The sequence below is a fragment of the Anguilla rostrata genome, chromosome 2 (assembly GCF_018555375.3).
Source record: "Anguilla rostrata isolate EN2019 chromosome 2, ASM1855537v3, whole genome shotgun sequence".
NCBI lineage: Eukaryota > Metazoa > Chordata > Actinopteri > Anguilliformes > Anguillidae > Anguilla > Anguilla rostrata.
Window position 1 is genome coordinate 65193758 of NC_057934.1, and position 24349 is coordinate 65218106.

At 47.0% G+C, this 24349-nt stretch overlaps 2 protein-coding genes across 3 annotated transcripts; one reads left to right on the forward strand and one right to left on the reverse strand.

The window, feature by feature from the left end:
* Positions 1 to 180: 180 nt before the first annotated feature.
* Positions 181 to 15030, forward strand: hook2 (hook microtubule-tethering protein 2). Its single transcript, XM_064323434.1, has 22 exons — positions 181 to 382; positions 1248 to 1330; positions 2176 to 2248; positions 3430 to 3480; positions 3636 to 3768; positions 4364 to 4431; positions 4714 to 4776; positions 5031 to 5111; positions 6235 to 6398; positions 7178 to 7318; positions 7655 to 7856; positions 8118 to 8300; positions 8448 to 8515; positions 8826 to 8912; positions 9326 to 9463; positions 10143 to 10230; positions 10980 to 11014; positions 11110 to 11192; positions 11338 to 11441; positions 11667 to 11774; positions 11903 to 11974; positions 12106 to 15030. The coding sequence occupies exons 1-22, from the start codon at positions 338 to 340 to the stop codon at positions 12235 to 12237; spliced, it is 2202 nt and encodes a 733-aa protein (XP_064179504.1). The 5' UTR covers positions 181 to 337; the 3' UTR covers positions 12238 to 15030.
* Positions 15031 to 23729, reverse strand: best2 (bestrophin 2). Of its 2 annotated transcripts, XM_064323990.1 has the most exons (10): positions 22445 to 23729; positions 21188 to 21500; positions 20453 to 20547; positions 19958 to 20191; positions 19183 to 19337; positions 18071 to 18148; positions 17732 to 17884; positions 17561 to 17641; positions 17248 to 17402; positions 15031 to 16731 (listed from the first exon to the last, which is right to left on the reverse strand). In XM_064323990.1, the coding sequence occupies exons 2-10, from the start codon at positions 21337 to 21339 to the stop codon at positions 15783 to 15785; spliced, it is 2052 nt and encodes a 683-aa protein (XP_064180060.1). In that variant the 5' UTR covers positions 21340 to 21500; positions 22445 to 23729; the 3' UTR covers positions 15031 to 15782. The 2 variants fall into 2 exon arrangements, with proteins under 2 accessions (XP_064180060.1, XP_064180061.1); XM_064323991.1 differs by lacking the exon at positions 17732 to 17884 and having other exon boundaries at positions 21188 to 23729.
* Positions 23730 to 24349: the final 620 nt, after the last annotated feature.

Genomic DNA, 24349 nt, shown 5'->3' on the forward strand with positions numbered 1-24349 from the left:
CTTTCCCAAATCTGTTGCTATGGTGAATTCCACGGTACAAAGCGTGGTACAAAGGCCACATCGTTTATTTACTGACGAAGGAAAAACGCGAGAGTTGCGCTGTGTGTTTTCTGATTTGACCACAACACGAGGTCAAGAGGACCATGCTTCTGAGATCCAATCAAGTGCCACAAATCATGCCCAAAACTCTATAACACACCCCTTTCATGTGGGGTTTCACCGCAAGTACACGGTATTAAATTACGCAAGGGGAGGCCATTCCTGGACTGGGTTGCCAGCAAAACAAAGTAGCAGCTTGGCTAGCTAAGTTGTCTACATATTTTACAGAAGAACCACGATGAGTCTTAACAAAGCAGAGCTCTGCGACTCGTTACTAAACTGGGTAAGTTGTACGAAGGCCATGGTCTATAAAAGATCAGTGCAATGACGTGGAACAGAACTGGTTCAGCGTTGTGCCCCGTGGCCGTTTTCTGTTGCTAGCATGCCTTCAGGAACAGGTGGCTGGATTAATCCTGTCAGCTCCATTCTTTGTTGTCGGAGAACAGAATTATTAAATTGGTGCCCTGTGGAAATTGTAACAAAAAAGTTAACAAGCTGAATATCTAGTTTTGGAAATTGACAGGTAGCCTGGGATCTTTAACAATTCGTTGCTGCAGCGGAACTTGGCTAGCCACCTAGGGAGATATTCCACTTCTAATAACACAGCTAGCTAGCTAACTTCGTTAACGTTCACTACCTATAAATGATATGGCCTCTGTTAACGTCAGTGTTTGTAACTGGCTAACGGTGGGTATGTAATAACACCAACGTTAGCAAGGATTAACGTGGGGTGTTTTATTGTCTTGGACAACTCCACTTTTCGAACAGCCAGCTGGTAGCTAACGTTAGCAAACACTAGCTAGCCATTGGACTGTGGTCGAACAGAGCAGACTATGTTTTTGCTCTCGTCTGGTTAATATACAGTACAACAAAGCTATCAACCAAATTACGTTCCAGCAATAGTTATTTGCCTAATTGAAATTAAACGTGGTAAACTGGCAATTATTTACTCCCGAAGAGGAATCTGATTCCCACACTTTAGTAAACGATGAATTAATGTGTATGACAACCAAAACTGTTTAAAAAATAAATTAAAAAAACTACGGATATCATTTGTTTTCCCACTTTCAGCCGTTCTTACTAACCTATTCCATCCACTTCTCACCTGCCTCTGTCCTTGCCCTTCTCTCTCTCTTTTGACCTCCCAGTTGCAGACGTTTCAGGTGCCCTGCTGCAGTAGCAAGCAGGACCTGACCAGTGGAGTGGCCATCGCCCAGGTGCTGCACAGAATGTAAGCCCGTCAACTGGGGGGCGGGGGGCGGTGGAGGGGAACCCCAGATTCATCGCTGGCTGTTTTTCGGCTATGCAGGACTGAGGGAGGGAGCTGGGAGCAAGTGTTCAACCACACTCCCCCAGGCTCTTCTAGGAAGCCCTACAAAATCAGCAAGTTAAGCTTTTTAGCAAGTGTGGAAATTGACCTGTAGTTTTCCTTGAAATGCAGTGATATCCATTACGGTCAAGTTATTCAGATTTGAACAGACTGTTGGTGGAAGCTGGATGCCCGAGCGAGACACAAATGAGAGTGGCATCCTGTTTTATATGATTGCTCTTTTTTTGTACCTTCAACATGAGAATCTTTTAAAAGTTTCATTAGTTTTCGACTGAAGGTATTCTGGTTCTGGAGTCTTCAGCCTCAGGTTTTGGTCATATAAAGGTAACTTAACCCCTCAGAATGTGGCACAGCCTACAACAGAAGTCATCCAGACCCCTGATTAAAGCTCACTTCAAAAATGGTGGCAAAAATAAACTGCATGTATCTTGTGTAATAAACTGCATGTGTGCATCATGAGCCTGTCATTCTTTGATGGAATGAGCAGCTTGTGCCAATGCAAATGAAGAAATGCACAGTCAACGCCTGTTTTTAAAGGCATTAAGACATAGGCATTAATAAAAATGGCTTATTTTCTCAAAGGCAAAGCAGAGATGAGCGTAATGAAGATATGTGCTTCACTGTATCATTTTTCTGGTTGTTCCGCCTGCTTTTTGAGAAAGCTGAGTGTGGCTGTCTTATTGGTGAGCTGTGAAAAATGGCCCCTCTTGATTCGCTCACGGTGTGGTTCTTGCCCTCGGTTTTAGAGACTCCTCCTGGTTCAATGAGCCGTGGCTGGGCAGGATCAAGGAGGAAGGCGGGGCCAACTGGCGGCTGAAGGTAGGAGACAAGCGGCCTCATTCTTAAGAAGCCAGGGCCAGTCGGTCAGCGGTGGACTGCAGTTAAGGCACCAGTATACTCAATACGAAACCCAAACCTTTTCAGTTTCGAACAGGAGACGTACGAGAAGACACGGTGTCTTGAGTCTATCCGGCGTGGTGTGTGCGTGGTCCCAGCGCAAACTGTTCGCGGGCAATTCCCGCGTTTGCAGAACTCCCCCTGTCTGCGATTAGTTGATCCAAATATCACACGGTTGGTTGTGGTCATGGTTGACTGACTAGGGGCAGAGTTCAACTTAATATTCCTGCTCATTGCATCGCTGTGCTGTCGTGTAGCGGGCTTTGTCTAGATGGGATACAGGAGATTTTGGGAAGGGGTGTCCTATCCAGTAGGTTTGCATGGTGGATCGTGCCTTATTCCTCCTTCCAGGAGGAAAGTTTGACCTCATTTGTTAGCCTGACTGAGGACGAATCATTTGGAAAGAGAGCTATCCAAATAAAAGATGGCGAGACCAGTATCGCTAGGTAGGTAATTACCTTGTTACCAGTTTCCCCATCTTTTATAGGTAGTTTCCTCATCTTTTATTTGGCTACCTTTTTGTTGAAGCAATTTGTCCTTAGTTTGACAAATGACATCAATTTCCTCGATTTAATTCTTCTATCATCGCAAACCTATCGGATTGGACACCACTTCTTGAAGTCTCCTGTATCCCAGCAAGACACAACTTTGGTAGCATCGTCATCGTGACTGGAATACTTTTGGAACGATTACTCCGGAATGTAGTGTTGCTGAACTCGTACAAGGATACTGTCATCTCTATGATTTATCACGCAGATATTTTAAAGACAACAAAATGTGCTCAAATTCCTGGCATTAAAAGTGGGGTCCCAGCAGTGGTCGTTTTAGCAAAGCATCTCTGGTGTCAGTGATCCTGAGCTGTGCAAAGCAACTTGGGAAAAATCTGTGCGTCAAGTTTGTGCGCCCCTCAGTGGTGTGGAGTGACATTACATTACATTTATTTAGCAGACGCTTTTATCCAAAGCGAGGTACAGAAGTGCATATCATGGTCATTGGACAACTACAAAACACAGGTTCAACAGGTTCATTCATCATTATACTGCCTACTTAAGTTGTTCGTGCAGAAGTGTTTTCAGACAGACATTTGGCTGCTGTTTCTCCAGGTGAGCAACCTGAAGAAGATCCTGCAGAGCATGCTGGAGTATTATCAAGATGTGAGTACCATGCAACGCCACACGCATCTTCACATCAGTGACCCCACACACTGTTGACTGCACTCTTACCGTAGGACGGTATTTAACGTGTACTTCCACATGGTCTCGCTCTGCTGTTCTCTGCTGACCGTCTTACCTGTCCACCGTCTGCGCAGGTGCTGGGCCACCCGGTGTCGGACGAGCATCTTCCGGACGTCTGCCTGATCGGGGAGATGGGCGACGTGGCCGAACTGGGAAAGCTTGTGCAGTTGGTGCTGGGCTGTGCCGTCAGCTGCGAGAAGAAGCAAGGTGAGCTGGGATAGCTCTGGGAGGCTTTCAGGGTCGTATCTGAGCACGTAGTGCGCGTACGTTAGTCAGTGCTGGTTCCCGGCGGGCAGTAAATCCAGGCAAAAAGAACAGTGTCCCACACCATGCTTCCAAGGGCAATTTATTGTCTGTGTCTCGTCCGACACCTCATGAAGTCTTAATGTGTTTGAAACGCTTGTGTCCCACGGCCCGTAAGCTGCACTCATTAGCATAACTCCGTGCAAAACATCTTTCTTCTGGCATTTTCAGGCCCTACCTACAAAGCCTGTGCTCAGCGGTTCGCTATTGAATTGGCAAAAGTCAGCAGGAAATGGCCTCCGCACATAGTGAAGGTCGTTCCTGCACACGGACAGTAAAGCCCACCTCTGCTTTGTCTCATCTCTAAACAAAGCGGAACCCTTTTGTGACAGAGTTAGCGGGGGCTAGAGAGAGAGAGAGAGAGAGAGCGAGGCCGGCTCACAGCGTGCGGTCGGCGCTGCGCGTGGGTGCTGGGGGGGCCTAGGGGGCCTGGGGAGACACAGTGTGTCAGTCTCTGCGGTGGAAGCGGCTTGTGTCACGGCTGGTCTCTTCCCCACAGAGCACATCCAGCAGATTATGACCCTGGAGGAGTCTGTCCAGCACGTTGTCATGACTGCCATCCAAGAGGTGAGAGTGCCACTACTCCTTTTTTTGATCCAGTACGATCAACCTCAAACCTGTCTGCAAACGCGATGTCCTTTTTTATGCGTAGTTACACACCGCGACAGTTTGTGTTCATCCTCTCTCTCGATGTAAGGGAATTGTGGTTTGAGTTTTTCCCTCAGGTTTTTTGTTATTAAGTACATACTAAGTTTTATTGAAGAATCAATGTTCAAGCGACCCAAGAAGTTTTTCAGTGTTCTATGGTGTGGTGTTTTAAGACATTGTGTTCTTGGTGCTGTGTTCTAGCTGCTGACTAAAGAAAGTGTAGAGCCAGGAAGCCCTGAGACGTATGGAGACTTTGACTATCAGGTGAGCCGCTGTGCTGTTTGGCCTTGAGCTTTTTTTTTTACTCTCTGGAGGAAAGTGCTCAACTCTGACATGTTTGCTACATGTTGTGTTCCCTGAATAGACTTGTTTCGGCTGTGGAATTTTATCGCTGTTGTGTTTTTCTTTTCTTTCCTTTTTTTTTTTTTGCTTATCTGACGCTCTTCTGTGCATCTGCCCGTCTCTCTCTCTCTCTCTTTCCGTTTCGCCCTCCTGTTTCTCTCTGCCCCTCCCTCCAGTCTCGGAAGTACTATTTCCTCAGCGAAGAGGCGGGGGAGAAGGAGGACCTGAGCGGGCGCTGCCGGGACCTGGAGCACCAGGTGAGGCGTGAGCTTGGGAGGTCAGAGGGCATGGAGCATGCTCAGTGTGCGTGGCTGCTGCCCTGTGCCGGCGTGCTGCGTCAGTTTCCCTCAATCTGTGTTCCTGCTAACTGTACTGCAAGCCATTGCATATGGTGAACCGTGTGCACACGTATGATTTCAACGTGTTCGTATTTGGTGTTTTCGTCGTGGTCGTTGGGGAGATGACCCCCCCCAGTGGTCGTGTTCCCATCAGTCACTGCGCTAGCATTGTGAAGCATCTGTTTGCAGTTGTTTGATGTGTGACTCGCGTGGTGTTAAAGCCAGCCGTTTGTCCTGTGAAGTTGTTCAGCGTGGGGCTGTGGAGGGTTCAGGCTGCGGTGACGTTCAGAAGGTAAGCAGCCCCCTCAGCTGAACCCCCAGCACCAGCTTGCCTAACCCCACAGAGTTCGGTAGAGCAGCTCTGGCTGTGGATGTGCTCGCATGTGTAACCAGTCCTTCCCTGTCATCACTCTGACCTGTCATGGCATGTTTCATTTTGGGGGGGGGGCATGTTCACTCCAAATGAGCGGGTGGGGGGGGCTCTGTTAAGGCCGTTGTGGTTTTAGCCTTATTGGGCCTCCCCAGTCTGACACCCAGTCAGAATGAGGTGAACTCAGACCTGCAGGCATGATGTCATCGGTCACATGTGCATTGCTGCTGCTGCTGACTGGGGTGGAATTTGACCCACTCTCGTCTCCTCTACTAATTGCTTGAACAAAAGGGTCAGTCTGTGTGAACCCCCCTTGCCTGCTCTAACACAACAGCAGCACCGGGAGCATGAACGCCAACTGCCACTGCCTGCCAGTTAAATAAAGTTCACGTCCTCTTGTTTATAGGGCAGAGAAAAGCATGCCGTTTTTCAGCTTTCTGTTTTGTGACGTGCCTGACTTTCTGTCCAAAGTCTCCTTCGCTCATTTCCCTTTCAGTACTGCCGGTCCCTTTGTGCTGCTCCCATGATGCTCCTGTGCCCGATGAGCTCCCTGCTGTGCTCTTCGCTCCGTCGTTTCCGTGTCACTGACAGTCTGCTGCGCTCTGTCTGTCCGTCTGTCCGTGTGTCCGTCCGTCTGTCTGTGGCCCCGCCTGCATGTGTCTGCTCCCTCAGATTTCGGCCCTCGTGGAGGAGAAGGCGCTGCTGGCTGCGGAGGCGCGCTCCCTGAAGGAGCGGCTGGGCCGCTGTGACCCCCAGGACGCCTCCTCCACCATCACCGGCAAGAAGCTGCTGCTGCTGCAGAGCCAGATGGAGCAGCTGCAGGAGGAGAACTTCAGGTGCTGCCCTGCACCTCCACACTGCCCTTTGTACTGAATTATACTATATCTTACACAACACATGCCCCCGACATGCCTATACCTCTTACTGCATACACCGCCACACTGCCCTCTGTACTGTATTATACTGTATCTTACACAACACATGCCTATACCACTTACTGCATACACCTCCACACTGCTCTCTGTACTGAATTATACTGTATCTTACACAACACATGCCCCCAACATGCCTATACCACTTACTGCATACACCTCCACACTGCTCTCTGTACTGAATTATACTGTATCTTACACAACACCTGCCCCCGACATGCCTATACCACTTACTGCATACACCACCACACTGCACTCTATACTGTATTATACTGTATCTTACACAACACATGCCCCCGACATGCCTATACCACTTACCTCATACACTCCACACTGCTCTTGTACTGAATTATCGTTCTTATACAATCACCCTGAAAGCCCATAACTACCTGATCACACACTGCCTTACTGATATACTGACTTACAAACACATGCCCGACATGCCATACATGTGCTACACCATACACTGTACTTGCTCCAGTGTTTATGACCTGTGCTAAACAAGCCACAACACTCCTAACTGTGCTCATTACATGCGCATCTTTTACACTACAATGCACGACTACCACCGCACGCACTTATATGCTATAGAAATGCTGTGTCAGGAACATACGCTGAACCCCTCATTGTCCAAAAAAGCGCAGTGTGGGATGACTGAACCCCTGTGGGTGCGCCCCCTGCAGGCTGGAGAGCGCCCGAGACGACCTGCGCACGCGGGAGGAGGCGCTGGAGAGGGAGGTGTCGGAGATGCAGCAGCGCAACGAGGAGCTGACCAGCCTGGCGCAGGAGGCGCAGACGCTCAAGGACGAAATGGACATCCTGCGGTACGGAGGGCGGCCTGGGGGGGGTGGGGGGAACGCACAGGGAGGCGCAAACGCGCTGACCCCGCCCCTGACTCTGCCCCTCTCCCCCACGCAGGCACTGACCCTGCCCCTGACCTCGCCCCTCTCCCCCACGCAGGCACTGACCCGCCCGACTCGCCCTGCCCCTGACTGCCTGCCCTCTCTCCCCCGTGCAGGCACTGACCCTGCCCCTGACTCCGCCCCTCCCCCACGCAGGCACTGACCCTGCCCCTGACTCCGCCCCTCTCCCCCACGCAGGCACTGACCCCGCCCCTCTCCCCCACGCAGGCACTGACCCCGCCCCTCTCCCCCGCGCAGGCACTCCTCGGACCGCGTGAGCAGGCTGGAGGCGCTGGTGGACACGTACAAGCGCAAGCTGGAGGACCTGGGCGACCTGCGCAGGCAGGTGCGCCTGCTGGAGGAGAGGAACACGGTGTACATGCAGCGCACCTGCGAGCTGGAGGAGGAGCTCCGTCGCGCCAACGCCGTCCGCAGCCAGCTGGACACCTACAAGAGACAGGTGAGCCGCCAGGGGGCTGCACCAGCGCCAGCGTGGCCTCAGCCAAAACGGGCCTTTACGCAAATTACACACATCCTCCTTCAGTATACATGCAAAAAATGATTTTCAGTGGCCAGGAAGTCTGTTTTCAGAAAGCCTTAAATATTCTGCTTCTCCTGCTCACAGGATGTGTATTAGCAGGTAAACAGGTGGTTGGAGGCTTGGTTCTGTTAGCAGACCGCGTGTGACCGCTCTGGTTTGTCTCTGTTCTGTGTGGTGAAGGTCCACGAGCTCCACACCAAACACTCGTCCGAGGCTCTGAAGGCTGAGAAGTGGCAGTTTGAGTACAAGAACCTGCACGACAAGTACGAGGCCCTGCAGAAGGAGAAGGAGGTGAGGGTGTGTGTCTGTCTGTCTGTCTGTGTGTGTGTGTGTGTGTGTGTGTGTGTGTGTGTGTGTGTGGGTGTGTGTGTTGGTGTGGTGTGGTGTGTGTGTGTGTGTTGTGTGGTGTGTGTGGTGTGGTGGGTGGGTGTGAGTGCGTGTGCTCGTGTGCGCAGCGTTGCTCATGATGAGGTGGAGCCTGTGTTGGGTAGTGGGGTGTCTGCGGTGCAGCCAAGGGAGATGGTGGTGGTGTGTCACACCGATCTGGAGGACACCTGCGAACAGAGGGAGCTGCGCTGGTAGTGCAGTCTCAGCAGCAGTAGCCCAAGCCTGAGGGGAGTGGGGCATGATCTGGGTCACCAGCCTGAGGGGAGTGGGGTATGATCTGGGTCACCCACCTGAGGGGAGTGGGGTATCAACCATCATAGTCTTCAGTCAGTTGAATTGAATGGGGGATGTTTTAGAATTTGGCTGAAACAGAAGTCTACGCCCACACCAGCCCCAGAAAATCTCAAGATGGGTGACAGTGGGGGGGACCCCTGCAGGAGATGAAGCAGAGTGTAGCTGTCGCGGTGTCTGTACGTGCCTCCCCTGACTGCTCTCCTGCTCTCTGTCGCCCCCTGCAGGTGGCCTGTGTGAAGATGACTCCAGCACTGTGGGAAACCTGGCCTCTGAAATCATGCCCACAGAGTTCAGGTGAGTGCCTGCACTGGGTGACTTCATTGCACATATTGCACAGGCATACATGGTTTGCACACTGGGATAGGCTCCAGCATCCCTCGCAACCCTGCCCAGGATAAGCGGGTATAGATAATGGATGGTTGGTGGACTAGGCATCTTGTCTGATATCGAAAGCACTTAAGTGGTTTTTCTGAATGTCTTAAACTAGTGTTTGTTTTGTTTTTGAAATTTCAATTTAAATGGCTGCTGAGTGTGCCAGCAGCAGTCCCCCTGGGGGGGATTGGGGGAGAAATCCATTAAGCACACTGTTGCATGTTTGCATCTGCTGTAGATATTCAAAGTCTTGGCCCTGTGCTTGCCCTCCTGCTCAGTCATTTCTCTCTCCCTCCCTCCCTCCCTCCCTGGTTTCCCTGGACGCGGTCCCCCAGGGAGACGGTGGTGCGTCTGCAGAGTGAGAACCGGATGCTGTGCGTGCAGGAGGAGAGCTACAGGCAGCAGCTGCTGGAGGTGCGCGGCCAGCTGGAGGAGTCCCAGCGCAGCCAGAACACCCTGGAGACCCAGAACAGGTGTGCGTGTGTGCGTGTGTGCGTGTGTGCGTGTGTGCGTGTGTGCGCTGTCTCCGTGTGCTGCGTGTGTGTTTGTGTGCAGTGTGTGCTGTTGAGATGCTGTGTGGTGTTGGTGTGTGCGCAGCAGCGTGTGTCGTGCATTGCGCTGGTCACGCATGTGCCAATGCGTGTGTGTTTTACAAGGTGCAAGTGCCTGTGACTGTCCCTTAAGAGAGAATGCTGCTGTGTTTTGGTTGGGCAGCAGACGGTCAGATTACACTGAGATCACATGTAAAACTGTGCGCATGTGGTGGGCAGGGTGGTGGAGAATGTGCCGGTTAGTTTGACAGCAGTCACAGGTTGTACGTGGGTTATGTTCATTCTCCCTCCCTCCCTCTTCCTCTCATTCTCCCTCCCTCTCCTTCTCTGTGATTCCCTCTTCCTCTCACGCTCCCTCCCTCTTCCTCTCATTCTCCCTCCCTCTCCCTCTTCTTCTCACGCTCCCTCCTTCTCTGTCTTTCCCTCTCCCTCCCTCTTCCTCTCATTCTCCCTCCCTCTCTGTCCCTCCTCACCTTCTTCCTCTCTCCCTCCCTCTCTTCCTCTCATTCTCCCTCCTCCTCTTCCTCTCATTCTCCCTCTCTCTCCCTCTGTCCCTCCCTCTCCCTCTCTGTCTCTGTCTCTTCCTCTGTGGTGTCTCCAGGTTGAGTCAGCAGCAGGTGGCTGATCTGCGCTCTCAGGTGGAGGAGCTGCAGAGGGCCCTCCAGGAGCAGGGCAGCAAAGCCGAGGATGTGAGTGTGTGAGGCCCACGGACTCCTCCCTCTATTCAAACAGGCCCCGCCCACTTCACCGGCTGTCCTGCCCAAACCCTGATCTCAGAACCCGGGCCCCGTTTCACAAAGCAGGATCACCGAGTTAGCCGGATAACTGCACGGAGTAAAACCCGGAACCCTCCCAAATCTGGGCCGTGGACTGAAGTGCTCGGTGCAGTTAATCCAGCGAGCTCGGTAATCCTGCTTCATGAAATACCCCCCCTCCTCCCAGATCTCAAAGCCTGATTGTGATGATCATCTTACAAAAATGATATGTAATCTCATCCCTAATGAAGTCTTGTGGTGATAAATTTAAGTGTGATTTAAATTCACTGACAATCTGACAAAGCCTGCCTGGTTCTGTGAGGCCAGGAATCCTTGGATCCAGTATGTCAAATACTGCACCTAGCAGTAACCCCCTGGTCCTCCGGGACTGTGGAAATTCTCACCTGATTTGCGGTCTTTGATTGATTTGTTTTCCTTGTGTGGGACGTCCTAACTGGCCTGCTGTGGAAATTGAGTCTTAACGCATGCCTGTCTCTGTCCCCTCCGCTCCGCTCCTGCCTGATCCATCGCCGCCCCGCCTCTCAGGCCATCGTAAGTACAGCTGCCTGCGCGCGCGCGTGCGCTCCTGATTGGAGAGATGAGCCTTGCTGTGTGTGTGTGTGTGTGCTCTGTGTGTGCGGCTCACTGCGCTCCTAACCGCCTGCGTTTCTGTCCCCTCACAGTCGTCCCTGCTGAAAAAGAAGCTGGAGGAGCATCTGTGAGTATCCCATAATGCACAGAGCAGCTGAAGGAATGTGCAGGCTGAGTGGTACAGGCTGTTTCCGGGTGTAACTCCTCCTCTGGTCCACGCAGGGAGAAGCTGCACGAGGCTCACTCGGACCTGCAGAAGAAGAAGGAGTACATCGATGACCTGGAGCCCAAAGTGGACGGCAACAGTAAGCGCAAGCCCCTCTGCCGGGGTCCGTTTGTCCACTGCGTGGAGATCAGCCCGGTCCACGCCCGTTTTGCAGCGCACCGCATACACCGGTCTTTTCTCTTTCCTTCCCTCCCTCCCTCCTTCCCTGCCTGCCCGTCCGTCAGTGGCGAAGAAGATTGACGAGCTGCAGGAGATCCTGAAGAAGAAGGACGAGGACATGAAGCAGATGGAGGAGCGCTACAAGCGCTACGTGGAGAAGGCGCGCACGGTGAGCGAGCCGCCGCACGGCCTGCTGGGTAATCTGTACTCTGTCACCAGAGTCTGTGTACAGAGAGGCCCTGGAGTCTTATTTATTTATTTTTAACCTTCATTCATACAGGGTAGGTTGACAGAGCACAGATGCCTTTTGCAGCGAAGCCCTGTGAATGCCAACCTCGCCCCGAAAGTAGCCTTACCTGCATGTGTGTGTGTGTGTGTGTGTGTCTGTCTGCAGGTGATAAAGACGCTGGACCCCAAACAGCAGTCCCCTTCCTTGTCGCCTGAGCTGCTCACCCTGAAGAACCAGCTGAGTGAGAAGGAGCGCAAGATCCAGCACCTGGAGGTGAGCACCTCCTCCCCTCCCCTCCCGTCCTCTCCCCCTCCCTCTCAGTCCTAAACCAGGACTCCGCTCTGCTCTGCCTCTCTGATGTCACTGCCTCTCTGACGTCACTCTCCCTTGTTTCCGTGCAGCACGACTACGAGAAGTCCAAGTCCAGACACGAGCAGGAGGAGAAGCTCATCATCAGTGCCTGGTACAACATGGTGAGTGCACGCGGTGTGGGGAAATGCCCCGATACGCACGACCTTTGAACCCGTGAGGGGGGGAATGGGGGGGGGGGATGCTCTCTCCTGCACGTTCTCACAGCGCATCGTCGCTCTGGCTGGTCTTTCAGGGCATGGCTCTGCACCAGAAGGTGGCGGGTGAAAGGTCGGGGTCGCCGGGCCAGGCGCAGTCCTTCCTGGCCCTGCAGAGGCAGTCCTCCCAGGCCAGGAAGGGCCTGACCTCCAGACTGCAGCCCAGATAAGAGCCGGCCCCTCTCCAGGACCCAGGACCCAGGACCCAGAATAGGAAGCGCCTTACGGACTGAGTGCAGTACACTGGGAATGAAAGGTGGCACAGTATCCACGTCCGTGTAGGCCATTTTCTCCTCTCTGGTGCCCCCTGGTGTTCATCAGTATTTTCTAGCGATCTCTGCTCTCCTCTCGGTTTTTATTTTTTCCAGGCAGGGTACTGCCTCCCTCTACAGGCCTGTGCTGGTACTGGCAGTGATCGATTCCTGCAGGAGCTTTTTGACACTTCAGTGCTGGTCACGAACACAGAAAACAAACACACGCTCATCTCCAGCTGCAGGATTTTTATTCGCTGTTTTTTAATAAGATACATTTATACGATCAGGAATATTTCACGAGCACAGATTATTCAAATTTAATAATCTTATTTTCTGTGCATGTTTTTTGATTTGATTTTTTAAAACTGTAAATAGTTTTTATTGTAGTATTACTGGAAATTTAATAGCTGTGGTTTGAAAGGCCCCCCATAGCAGAGTTGGGTTGGAGATTTTTTCCTTTTACAACACTAGAGAGACCGAACAGAAAGGCCTTAATGTTGGGGAAGAGAAATTACACATTGATTCATTACGACTGATGGGAAGGACATGTTGACTGCTGTTCTTCAAGTCTATTTCTATCAAAGTAATTACATTTTCGTTTGTAATTTAGAATAGCGTAGATGGTGATTACACTGATCTGACGTAGAGAAAAATGATCGTTTCCTGTTTGGAGCTAAATGGTGGTGAGACCGCTACTACACAAGTTTGAAGAAAACAATGCCTGCGGCTTAGAATACACTTCAACTGGAGAACAACAACCTTAATTTAGACACGGCACTCAGCCAGGGCGTCGTTTCTAAAAGGCTAAATGATGTGGTCTTTTGGTATTTTATTTGCTCAGTTTAAATTGTGTATTGCTATTGATTTTACCGTCGAGCGCTATGTTGGTCATTCTTATTTGACTGATGTGGCATGTGATGGTGTCTGTTTCTCTCTGATAGTCGTACTGGGCTGTCTGAACAAAATGGTGCACTGGACTTCAAAGAATATTTAAAAATCCTAAAGTGGGATTGAACTCTGCTGGTTGGTCTGTTCTGCTGTCCATCATGTAGACTTTTTGGGTCTTCTTTTCCTATGTTCTTATGTGTGTTCTCTTGTCTTTTTGCTGTGGTCATATACACAGTGTTTGTCTTGTAAAACCTGTTGAAGCGTACAGCTGAAAAATGCTGGTGAAACTTCTCAACAACAAAAAAACAAGAAAAAAAAAACAAAACAAAGATCTGTAACCCTGAACACTTTCATCTAGTTGATAATGATTCTTCATCATGTCCATGGGTTATGAATTTGATTTTTTATTGACATTTGTATTTTTATTTTTAATGTGCACTTTCTACATGCACCCAGCTGAAATATTAAACTGAAATCCTAGCTGCTTAGTGGACAAAACCGGTAGTGCACAGACCTGCACACTGACTGAGCAGTGCCATTGTGGACCTCCGTGCATCTCCTGCAACACTACATTATGTGTGTGGCACTCTGGCACTAAAGTGTGTGTGGTACACAGATAAGTCTCTGTCCATCTGTACATATTTTGCACTTCTTTGAGTGATCGGTAAATCCCCATGTTAAACAGAGGGCACTTTTAACTTGATCTAATGGAGAGATGTGCTTTTATGACACCCAACACTTTTTCCCAAGCTACGTCGATAATTTGCACACTTGATGCATCAATTAGCTTGACTAAATTAAATGCATGATGGTACTTTCCTTATGTATGGTACACCTGACCGTTTGAAATGTGAATGTATATGTACAACACTGGATCAAAATCTGGTCTACGTTCTTAAGAGAATGCTTTTTTTTTTATTGTACTACACTACCTGTGAGACTACAGATCGACAATATGTATAGGTGCTATGTTAATTAATGCTGGGTTTGGTAGCAAATACACTGAAACTAACATTTTTTTAAACCCATGTTGTACCTCTAAACACATGGATAAATGCCTCATCCCAACAGCCATTGCGTGAATTTTTTTTATGATTCTTTGGGAAATTCGAAAATCATCAAAGATGCCTGGCTTTGTTCAGACCTAAATTGTGGGTTTCTGTAAAATTCGGATTCTTTTCCGGACTGAAATACACAAACGCCTCTTACCAAGTCCTGAAACCTGATCAGCTGTGAAAAAATATTGTATACTGTGTGTAAAATTATTTGTCCTTCCATGTGATGCTTGTTGAAGTCATTGGTTTCCAGTCCCAATCGCAGAAACCCATTAGTGAATGTATACGAGTGAGCTTCAGAGAACATGGCAACACGTGGACGTCATACACTTATTTTCTCAAGTGCTAGATAAAGTGTTTCTTATATTTGCACCCATTGATTTTGGTTACTAGCTGTGCTAATGGTTTAATTTTTATTTTCAAACTGCAGCTCAAACTCGGTGCTTGAGTGTGCCTACTAACTGACCATATTGTCTCTGTGTGTGTGAAACGGATTAACTTAACACTGTTTTAGCTTTGTTTTGGTAAGAAACCCATGTTTAGTATATAAGTGTATTTCTGTATCCAAATCTATTTCTACAAAGACTAGGGGTTGATAGGGGTTTGTGTGAATTTCTGTTCTGTACATTTCTGACTTTAATTTGTTTTTATTTTTAAAATTGGTTATCCAGAATAGGGGGCGGGGTCATGTGTAGATTATAAGTTAAAAGTTAGTCCGTCTGTTTTGTCTCTTGCACTACAAATAAAACAGACATTGGGTACCAGACCGTGTCATTGTTCTCCTATTTATTTTTGAATGTGTAATACAACTGCCACAGTTTGCAGTTTCATTCAGCAAACAAACTTTTTTTCAAAAAAGTTACAGTATATACTTCAAAAGTATCTGTAGAAAAGCTGTAGTTAACTATAAAAATCTAGATGCTGAACTAGCAGAGATAGAACTGGAATTAAACGATGAATTAATATATCAAACGGAACCCTGTATTGAACAGCTCTCTGCAGTAGTACCTGTATTGTGTTTCTCTTTCTTCTCTGTCGTTACTTTTGCAGATAGAATCCCGGGTTCTCTCTTTGTGAAGTGCACGCAGATCTTTGGCGATTGTGTTGAAGTGCTGCAGCACATTGTCTCTGCTGCAAACACCCACCCCCCCCCCCCCATGTCCCCCACAGTCTGTCCGTGGAGTTTGAAATGGATGACTGATGTAGTAGGGCCTGCTTCATTCAGTGTTTGATTTTCCTGTCTGTCACTGGTCTGTTGAGCCCCCTGTTGCCTTCCTGCCTTTGGTGAGATGGTTACATTTTCTTTCCACTGATGTACAATGGCTTATGTTAATGTAATAACTTTGTCCTCTTTTGTAAAAAAACCCCAAAAAACTGCCATTTAATGCAGTATGTTACTACATGAACTGGCAAAAGTTATTACGTTAACCGTTCCAAGATGATTGCACCAATTGGCAGTTAATACATTAAAGAGGATAAAGTTATTACAGTGACCGTTTTTGGCCGTTGTTACATACACTAATAATTGTTCTCGCCATTTGGAAATAATTGGGCTGGTTGTTGCACCTCTGACCCCACGCTAACGTTTTGCGAATGCTGACAGTGATTGGCTGGGGTTGAGCAGGCTGTCGTTATTGGAGGAGATGCTCTTTCTTGAGAACCTGCACTGGAAAATGTTGGGACGGTGAGCAGAGACTGTCTCGACCCACTTTCATTGGCCGGCTTTGTGGGAGTGGGTGTGGCCCTGGACTGATCGCCGATTGGCTTGAAGGAGAAGAAATCCTGGATTGAGCTGCTGCTCGTGGCACGTGGGGAAGTCGGGTAGTCCTTGACCCTGAGCACGGGGGACCTGGAGGGGATGGCTGTGAACTGGTTGGAGGCCCGTCTCTGGGGAGGGTGGCGGAAGAGCCCTGGGGCCTGTGCTGCAGTGTACGCGGTTGAATCCTGGGGTTTTAGCGGGGGAGGGAGAAAGGGAGGTGGTGGAGTAGCCGGGGCCTTCACTTTGAAGGCCTCTTTCTTGTTTTCGTACTCCTCCTTCTCATCCCTCTTTTCTTTCTCCGTCCTACTCTGCCAGTGGTTCGCGTCGTCCTTCTCCGTCTCGCCCTCCCTCTCTCCCTCGCCCGCCGGCCGTGGGGCCGGGCGGGGGCCGGCGAACTCCCCGCAGCTGCAGATGGTGCTCTGGGTGTCCTGGCACAGGGCGGAGTGCATCGAGCTGCCGCCGCCGTCGTCGTCTCCGTCGCTGTCGTCCGTGGAGACCGAGGAGCCGGGGCCCGGGCTCGGGGAGCGCGTCAGTCTCTGGAGCTGGGCGGAGGTCCGGCGGATGGCTCCGCCCACCAGGCCGGTCGGGGAAGGGGCGACGTTCAGGAGGCGGCTGAGCAGGGCGTGGTTAGGGTGCCTTCTCCCAGACTCCTCCAGGTTCTCTGCTATGTCCTCCAGGGGCTGGAAGTGCATCTCCTCTTTTGGAACGCTGAGGGGAAGGGGATAAGGACATGGGTGTGTGACAGTCTACACAGCGCTGTTGCATTCAGCGCAGCCTTACGTTTGATGTGGACCTGGTCATGGACAGACATATGGCCCTAATTTGTATAACATAACTGGCCTACTGTCTGTGACATGCAAAAACTGTCCATACATATTTTACATGTTCACTTTGCCCATACTGACTAAATACTTCCATTTCTTTTTCTAGTTTTTACCATATTGAAAATTTCTCTCCAGCTCTTTATCATCTCAACTCTACAATTATAAATAACATGTTGATGAAAAATAATTATATTATGCTAGTACACAGAAAAGGGTTTCCTGGTAATTCATTTGAAGATAAGAGTTGAGTTTGTCACAGACAATATTTGCCAAAGTCCCTGTATAGGTGCTTGGGATAGCCTTATATTCATGTGCGTATGCGAATATGAACAGTGATTGTGATGGATGTCAATGGAGAAACCACCAGAACTGTGCTTTGTTTGTGTGTTTAGAGACTCACGCCATGTCAAAAGTGGAACCCTGGAAGGAGGGTTTTCGGAGGACAAAAAGAGTGGCAGCAGTGTAGGGTGGACGAGGGTTTGAGTCGTTCCAGTAACGGTCCCGTTCCAGAACTGGGAGGTCACCATACATCTCATCCACAGCCATCATGGACACCTGACAGTCATAACACACAAAGGAGAACTCTAATGTGTCGGCTCAACAAAGACCACCTAAGGTAGCTACAGTTTAACATTGTAAGTGGGTGGCTCCAATTAAGTTTAAGACGTTTTACATAAACATATATAATGGAACAGATACAGAGGAACATGTACCTGGAAGTTCCTGTCAATTAACCAGTTAGTCTCAAAATCATCATCATCCTCACCAAAGGGGTTAACTAGCTGTTCTGCTACCTAGGAGGAAGATTGGAGAGAGGAGAGATGTCAACATTTCAATCGTTCTCTAGAAAATCTGAGACTCTGGTGAAAGTAAGGGAATCTCACCTTCAGCCAGCCTGTATAGAAAAAGAACTGCAGCAGTGTGAAAATAGGAACATAGAGGTCAAGGTCGTGACCCTGATACTCTTGGGTGGGATCAAGAAACTGCCGGCCTATCAGACAAACGAAGAAGAAACTGTACACTGCAAGGGTCACCACCTGCAGAAAGACAAGAGTAAAACTTTGATATACAAAAAGAAAAGGCCATTTTTATTTGGATATTAACCCGGCCCAACAAATGATGTCTTCTTTGGAACAAAAGTATGTTCCTCTGTAAAAGCAGAAACAATGAGGCAGGTATGAGCTTCTGCTTCACAAGGTTGTGAAAACAAACTAACTACTGACCTGAGTGTAGACCAGAGGCACGCTGATCATGTCATAATGGAAGAGCATGCTGCAGTTCCCTCTGAATGCGTTGAGTTCCTGTGGACAGGTCAGTTTCGATATTTCAGGTGGTTCAGCTTTAAGGACCTCAGATCCTTTTACAACTTTTTAAATGAATATACAGCAGATGAAATTGCATGTACACACTTCTGTTCACAGTGAAAAATAGAGTCTGGTGATAATTTGTGTTGTGCTGGCCAGCTGCAACAAACTAGGAAACACACTTCCCTTGCAACAGTAGCATACCACCTTGCACACTGAAATTGTGTCTCTCCATACAAAGCGGCCTCCCTTGCTATCTGCGGTTAGCCTCAATTAACTTGATACCAACCTGCCCATCTCTGCTATTCCTAATTCATCTTCTAACAATCACCTCTCTTATCCCTTTCTCTTTATTCTAATGTATACACTCTTTTTTTTTCTCTTCCCCCTCTCTTGATGAGAAGCAGGAAACCTGCTGAAAAAGAGTTGTTAAACTGAGTCAGGCTCTATTAAATGTTACTTTGCATTCCATTCTTCTACCAACTAGACCTTGTCTTGTAAGTAAATAAATAATCACCTGTGTCTATAGGCCTACAGCCAGGCCTATTAAAAGAATACATACAGATACATTTATTGTGTGTATTATGATGGTTTATTTACTCCTCTCTGTGAATCAGTATTGCTTGGCTTTGCAACCAAAAGATTTTTGATAATGTTTTGTTCAAAAATCTGGAAGTGGGGTGTTCAAGTAGACAGTATTCCCCCATTACATTGATGAGACTACTCCAATAGTTTGTTCAAAGAGCAAAATGGTGTAGATACTGCAATTGCAACTCATGTCTAGGCAGGCAAGCTGTAACTAAATAACCTAGTATTAAAGCAGGCCTATACAATGGTTAAATCATTTGTTAAAGGAGTATTTTAAAATGTCAACGAACGTCACATAGATTAAGAGAAAATTAAGAAATTATTGGAAGTTAACAACTTCCCGGTGCATAATTATTTCACTGATCCTCAGGGGAGCTTGATCGTATGTATTCTCTATTGCGGCTATACTCTTCATCCATGTTCATGCGACTTCTCATAGCTACCTCCAGCAGCAGTTTGAGAGTGTTGTCATCCTTGATCCTGCCTTCGCAGCGAGCCACGGCCGCTAGGTTTGTGAACCACACGCACGGCATCCAGTACTTATTGTATGGCGACTGCAGGTTCTCGAACTTCTTTCGCTCGTCCCTCGTCATAAACCCTGAGAGGATCAAAAGCGTTAAACAATTACAATAGGTAAGGCGTAAAACTTCAATGTAGCCAACGATTACTACTGTGGGTTTGAAAAGGTGCTGCGAAAGAATACTGAAAAAAATCTTGTGCCACTTGTGGCCACTTTCAACTCAAGGAAGCCGCTGAATAGCATTATCTTATCCTACAAAATACCACAAGTAGTCTTTCAGACAGTTTAGCAAAAGAAAATCTATACGCATTGACACATATGTGTTTCATGCTTCAACAAGACTTTACCCTTTTCTAAAGGGACTACGTATGTGGGGAAAGCGTTGTTACTTTTAAATAATTTTCCTACTGAAATCAATTTGTAGCCTTCTGGTGGAATTTCTCTAGTGACTCCAACTATTTAAGAACTGGCAGAAAATGGGAGATTTTACATTGCTTGTGTAATGGTTTAAGTAGGCGAGTTTAACATTTGGAAATGGAAAATACCTCTTATCTTTGAGATAATCATAAGGTGTTAATGAGTTGCTTCCACATTTCGGATAAAAATCCTTTAAGATTCAACTATGTCAGTGTCACTGAGATTATGAATGGTATGCTGATTAACAATAAAAAAATTTCCTTATGCACAAAGCCATTTACCGGCTTCCACGACGTGATCAATGGTGGGGAAACGCTTGAAGACTGCAGTGCTGACTGAGCGCAAGATCAGCAGTGCCGACAGGCTAGCGTAGCGCATCAGGGTGCGCCGTAGCAGCCGGCCGCGCTCGTCGCCGCCCTGCAAGCCACCCGAGAGCACGCACATGAGTCGGTCGGGCAACGGGATGCAGGTGTACTGACTCCACCAGCGGTTTACCACTAGCGTCACATAAAAACCTATGGGAGAGAGAGAGTGAACGACTAAGAAACATCGATGCCACATATCCAACGATCATTGTATTCCACTTTATCCGAGTAATTTTCCATAATTGTTTTTATTCAATGAGCCTTTGGCCGTACCATGGATATAGGCTATAGCTGAAGGCCTATCCGTTTTTTATGTTCGATCACACTAAGTGTTTTTCTGTAGCCTATATCACTGCTCTGGAGAGAACACCATAAATACCGCTACCTGCGTAGAGAGGGTGGGCAACTCACCTAACACGAAGGACATGGGGATGAGGCTTGCATAGTGATTACAGTATATGGCCAGTTTTTCAAAGTACCTCTTATGATCATCCAGGAGAAAGAATCTGAGTTAGAGAGGAGGGATAGAAAAATGGAAATCACGATAATAGTCAAATTCAATGCGACGGAAATGGGATTTCTATTGGATCCATTTCACAGACAATATGTCGGCCCTGTAGGTCCCTGTACCTTAAAAACAAAATCTAAATCAAGCAATCAACTCGGTTAGTTGAAAAAAAAAAAGATTTTTTAAGTTTCAGATTTGTCCTCGCTACTTTACAGAAGGTCATCATTTACTGCACTGTATAGCGTGCCTATATATCCATGTTCTGATCCAAAACAGAAATACAGAAATAATTTTTATTAATTGGACTTCCATGATTAGTAACTTGAACTCTCAAAAGGATGTAATACACAAAACACTTTTTGTTACTACTTTTGTGTTACTTTCAAAACATTTTGTGTCAGAGTTACTTTTTTTTTGTTACAAATACACAATTAACGTGTTACAAAGGGAGACCTTTAAACACTGACTGTGTTGAAAGTAACACAGAATGAAATAAAACTAAACGTGGAGGTGTTAAAAATGTTCCGTTATGTGTTGTTTTTAACACATCTGTCTCGAGAGTGCAATATTCAAATAAATAAATCGTTCAAAGTTATTTTCATTATGCGTAAGGTCGCACACAGCACAAAATGACTCACCTGTACGTGATGCTGATAGCGGTGTACATAGCGAAAAACGCGAGGAACTCCTTGTACAATACCTTGTAAATACTTCCCTTCCACGCCAAAAGCAACTTAGAGAACCCACAAAAACGAGCGTTCGCCACTCTTCCAGTGTAAGTGACAGTCATGATTAAAATGCCAGGTTCAGGATTTGAAGGTCATTCGGTTCCGACAGGAGAGATATTAGCAGTCGTTTCGGACACCAAACTGTACAGTGCGTTGAGTACCAAAGCGCTTCAAATTGCCACAGACATCCTGGTGTCACGTGTTCCTGCTATTTTGCAGATTTCTGTTGGGCAGAAAAGTTTGTACAATGGTGATAAGAGTCGACTAGAGAGGAAGTTGCAATTTATCCTAGGAGTTGCAATTAAAGAATGCCAACAACTTCAAGAACTTGGTACTATGATAGAATTTCATTCATTGTATATTAATTATCACATATACACATTGACGTTTATAAGCCATTTTTTAAAATAATGTTAAGCTTCATTTTTGCTTTATTGTCTATGTACTTGTATTGCTCTGTATGAAATCCTTATTAGACTAACTGGGCTATAGCCATTTTAGCCGTTATTCTCACAAATATCGAAATTATGTTAATAAATTATTTTAAGCTGGTGGTTTTATATTATGGCAAGCGCTGTTATGCAAAGAATAACCTTTTATGGTGTACCATAGTAATAATCTCCATGTAGCCTATACCCCACAACAGCATTTTTCACAGCAGTAGCTTGTGTGCAGTAGGAACGAAGAAGACCTACTGGGTTTAAAAAAAATGTTTAACCTTGTTTCCAGGCAATGGCCATGAGATAACGACGACACGCCGAGAAGTTTTTTTTTTTTTTGTGAAAACCATGAGGTTTGTTTTGGTAGGCGAGAAATGCATGGCATTTGCTGGCTCTTAAGTGACAAAACGAATTAGATGCATTCATCGGCACACATTTTAAGATAGTGCCTGCCTACAATGTAACAGGCACCTAGTAATGTTACAAACGGGATGCAATCTCAGGAAGTGTTCGTAACTATCATTAACCCTCTAAATTGTTAAAAGGCAATGACAAGATTATTCTCGTTCGACAACGTTTTGTGCCAGTTACAAAGTTCACACGCCTTACATCTGTGCACAAAAATATCAGTTATATGTTAATTCATGAACAATAACCGCGAAAATTTTGAAATATTCAACTGTTTCACTAAATAGACTACCTCCCTTCCACTGCATAGGCTACGTACCTGAACGACCAAATTATTGAAGATTCCTTAAATTTTCAAACATCCAAACAATTTTGTTTAACACTATTGGAATTTTATTATTGGCACTCTTTTGAACCTGTCACTAATAGGCTTTTCCGTCCGGTTCCCCTTCTCTATTGGGTTAAAATAGCCTACTCTTCTCTGCACAGGTCCCCCAACATAATGACCACCGCACCCAATCCGCGTTTGCATATATTCAGCGTCTGTGTAGGAGGTGCTGTTTGGGTGTGTGAAATCCAAAGTGGGCGGAGACAATTGCAGTTAACTGATGAGTGGTATTTCTAAAGTTCGGTCAATTAACCTCTTACAATAAGACAAATGCTGGTTTCAATATTCTCCTTTCCATTTGCCAAATATACACAATATGACGAACCTAGGAAAAGCACGCGTAATTGCGCAAAGGTAATTTAAGTGATGTTTTGAAAACCTAAACAGGAATTATGCTGTATTTTAATCAAATGAGATGGGAAAATGATCGCTTATTTTATTGATTATGATGCTAAAAAAGTTGTGATGACAGCATGTTTTGGTAAGAGTGCACCAGTCTTGTTGAGATCAGTAACTTTTATGAATGCCTGTTGGGACAGATCTGCTTTCTACATTACATTACATTACAGGCATTTCTAAAAACAGTTTTTAAAACTATAACAATGTATTCCGAATCAAGGCATTCGTCAATTGAGTTCTGTGATAATGTGGACGGTATAGTACAAATCGACCAGTAGATATAACGGAATAATGGAACTGGGGGGGGGGGGGAATCCCCAGAACGATATGTTCAGTGGTCAGAACGCCCCGGGAGAGCTCCAAAAAACGACTGAGCTCGTTAGCACAGGCTCCCGCTGTTAACACATGACTGCACAGCGCCAGGGTTCGAAAGACCACCGTTAAAAGCACGCACGTCAGCATCATCGTATGGCGCAAATCACTGAGCAAATGCGGAAACAGGAAAAACGCACTGCCGTTTATTTTGCATTAACATTTATACTAAACACTACTGCCAAGTGAACTCCTAAAACTTTTTTTTTTATTTTTCCATCAAGTTCGCCATTAGCAAGAACTTCCACTTTTATAACTAATCTGACATAATACACTGTACCAGCTCCACAGGGACGCTTGTTTGTTCAGGTCGTGGATTGCAGATGAAAGACTGCCGCTAATTTAAGGTCTGTCACTACGAATCTGACCAACCGGGCATGGTGTGCTGCTGAGCGACCCAAACCGACCCGCCTGCAGCTGTAAAAGTGTGGATGGAGCCCCCCGCGTTCCACAACGATTAAGTGTGGTGGGGCGTCTCCTGCGTTAGAGTATCAGGCTTTCTGCTGAACCTATTTTTGAAGGTTTTGCCAATGGAAAGGATGTACAAACATGCACAACGCAATAAAAGATTATTACTAACACACGTCAGTCAACAGTTCCTGTCGACATGCAAGTTCAGCGTTTTGCTTTAATATTTCTGTAACACAGTTCTTTTATAAGTACTTTTGCTTCTATAAAAAGGAACATAACCAAGTGGCAATAGATCTTTGCTAAAGAAGATGGAAAAAAAGTTAATTATTTGCAATTAAATTAACGGTCCTCACTACACATGTAACACTAGTGAGTTCGAGGACAGTTTTGTGGCACAGCAGTTTTCTCCCTGATTCACTGAAAAGCAGTATAATACAGAATGGGACCCTGATTAAGTCAGACAAGCTGGCTGTTCACTGAGCAGGAAGCTTCCTTGTGCCAGTGTGCATCCGTGTGTTAAACCTGCTGGCTGGATGCAGAATAGTCTAAAGGCAGGCAAATCAACAGGAAAAAAATGAGCCAATATGAGAACTAAGCACAGCAGAGCATGGAGAAAGAAAGAGAGGAAAAACAACAGCGGCACTTAAAAAAAAA

Bases quoted from the DNA above. Each gene is read 5' to 3' on its own strand.
- hook2 (XM_064323434.1), top strand. From the start codon at position 338: ATGAGTCTTAACAAAGCAGAGCTCTGCGACTCGTTACTAAACTGG. The intron at 3,481-3,635 runs GTGAGTACCATG...CCGTCTGCGCAG, and splicing joins TGCTGGAGTATTATCAAGAT to GTGCTGGGCCACCCGGTGTC. The intron at 10,231-10,979 runs GTGAGTGTGTGA...GTCCCCTCACAG, and splicing joins AGGGCAGCAAAGCCGAGGAT to TCGTCCCTGCTGAAAAAGAA.
- best2 (XM_064323990.1), bottom strand. From the start codon at position 21,339: ATGACTGTCACTTACACTGGAAGAGTGGCGAACGCTCGTTTTTGTGGG. The intron at 20,192-20,452 runs GTGAGTTGCCCA...TCTCTCCCATAG, and splicing joins CCCCATGTCCTTCGTGTTAG to GTTTTTATGTGACGCTAGTG. The intron at 17,885-18,070 runs GTCAGTAGTTAG...GTCTTTCTGCAG, and splicing joins TGCCTCTGGTCTACACTCAG to GTGGTGACCCTTGCAGTGTA.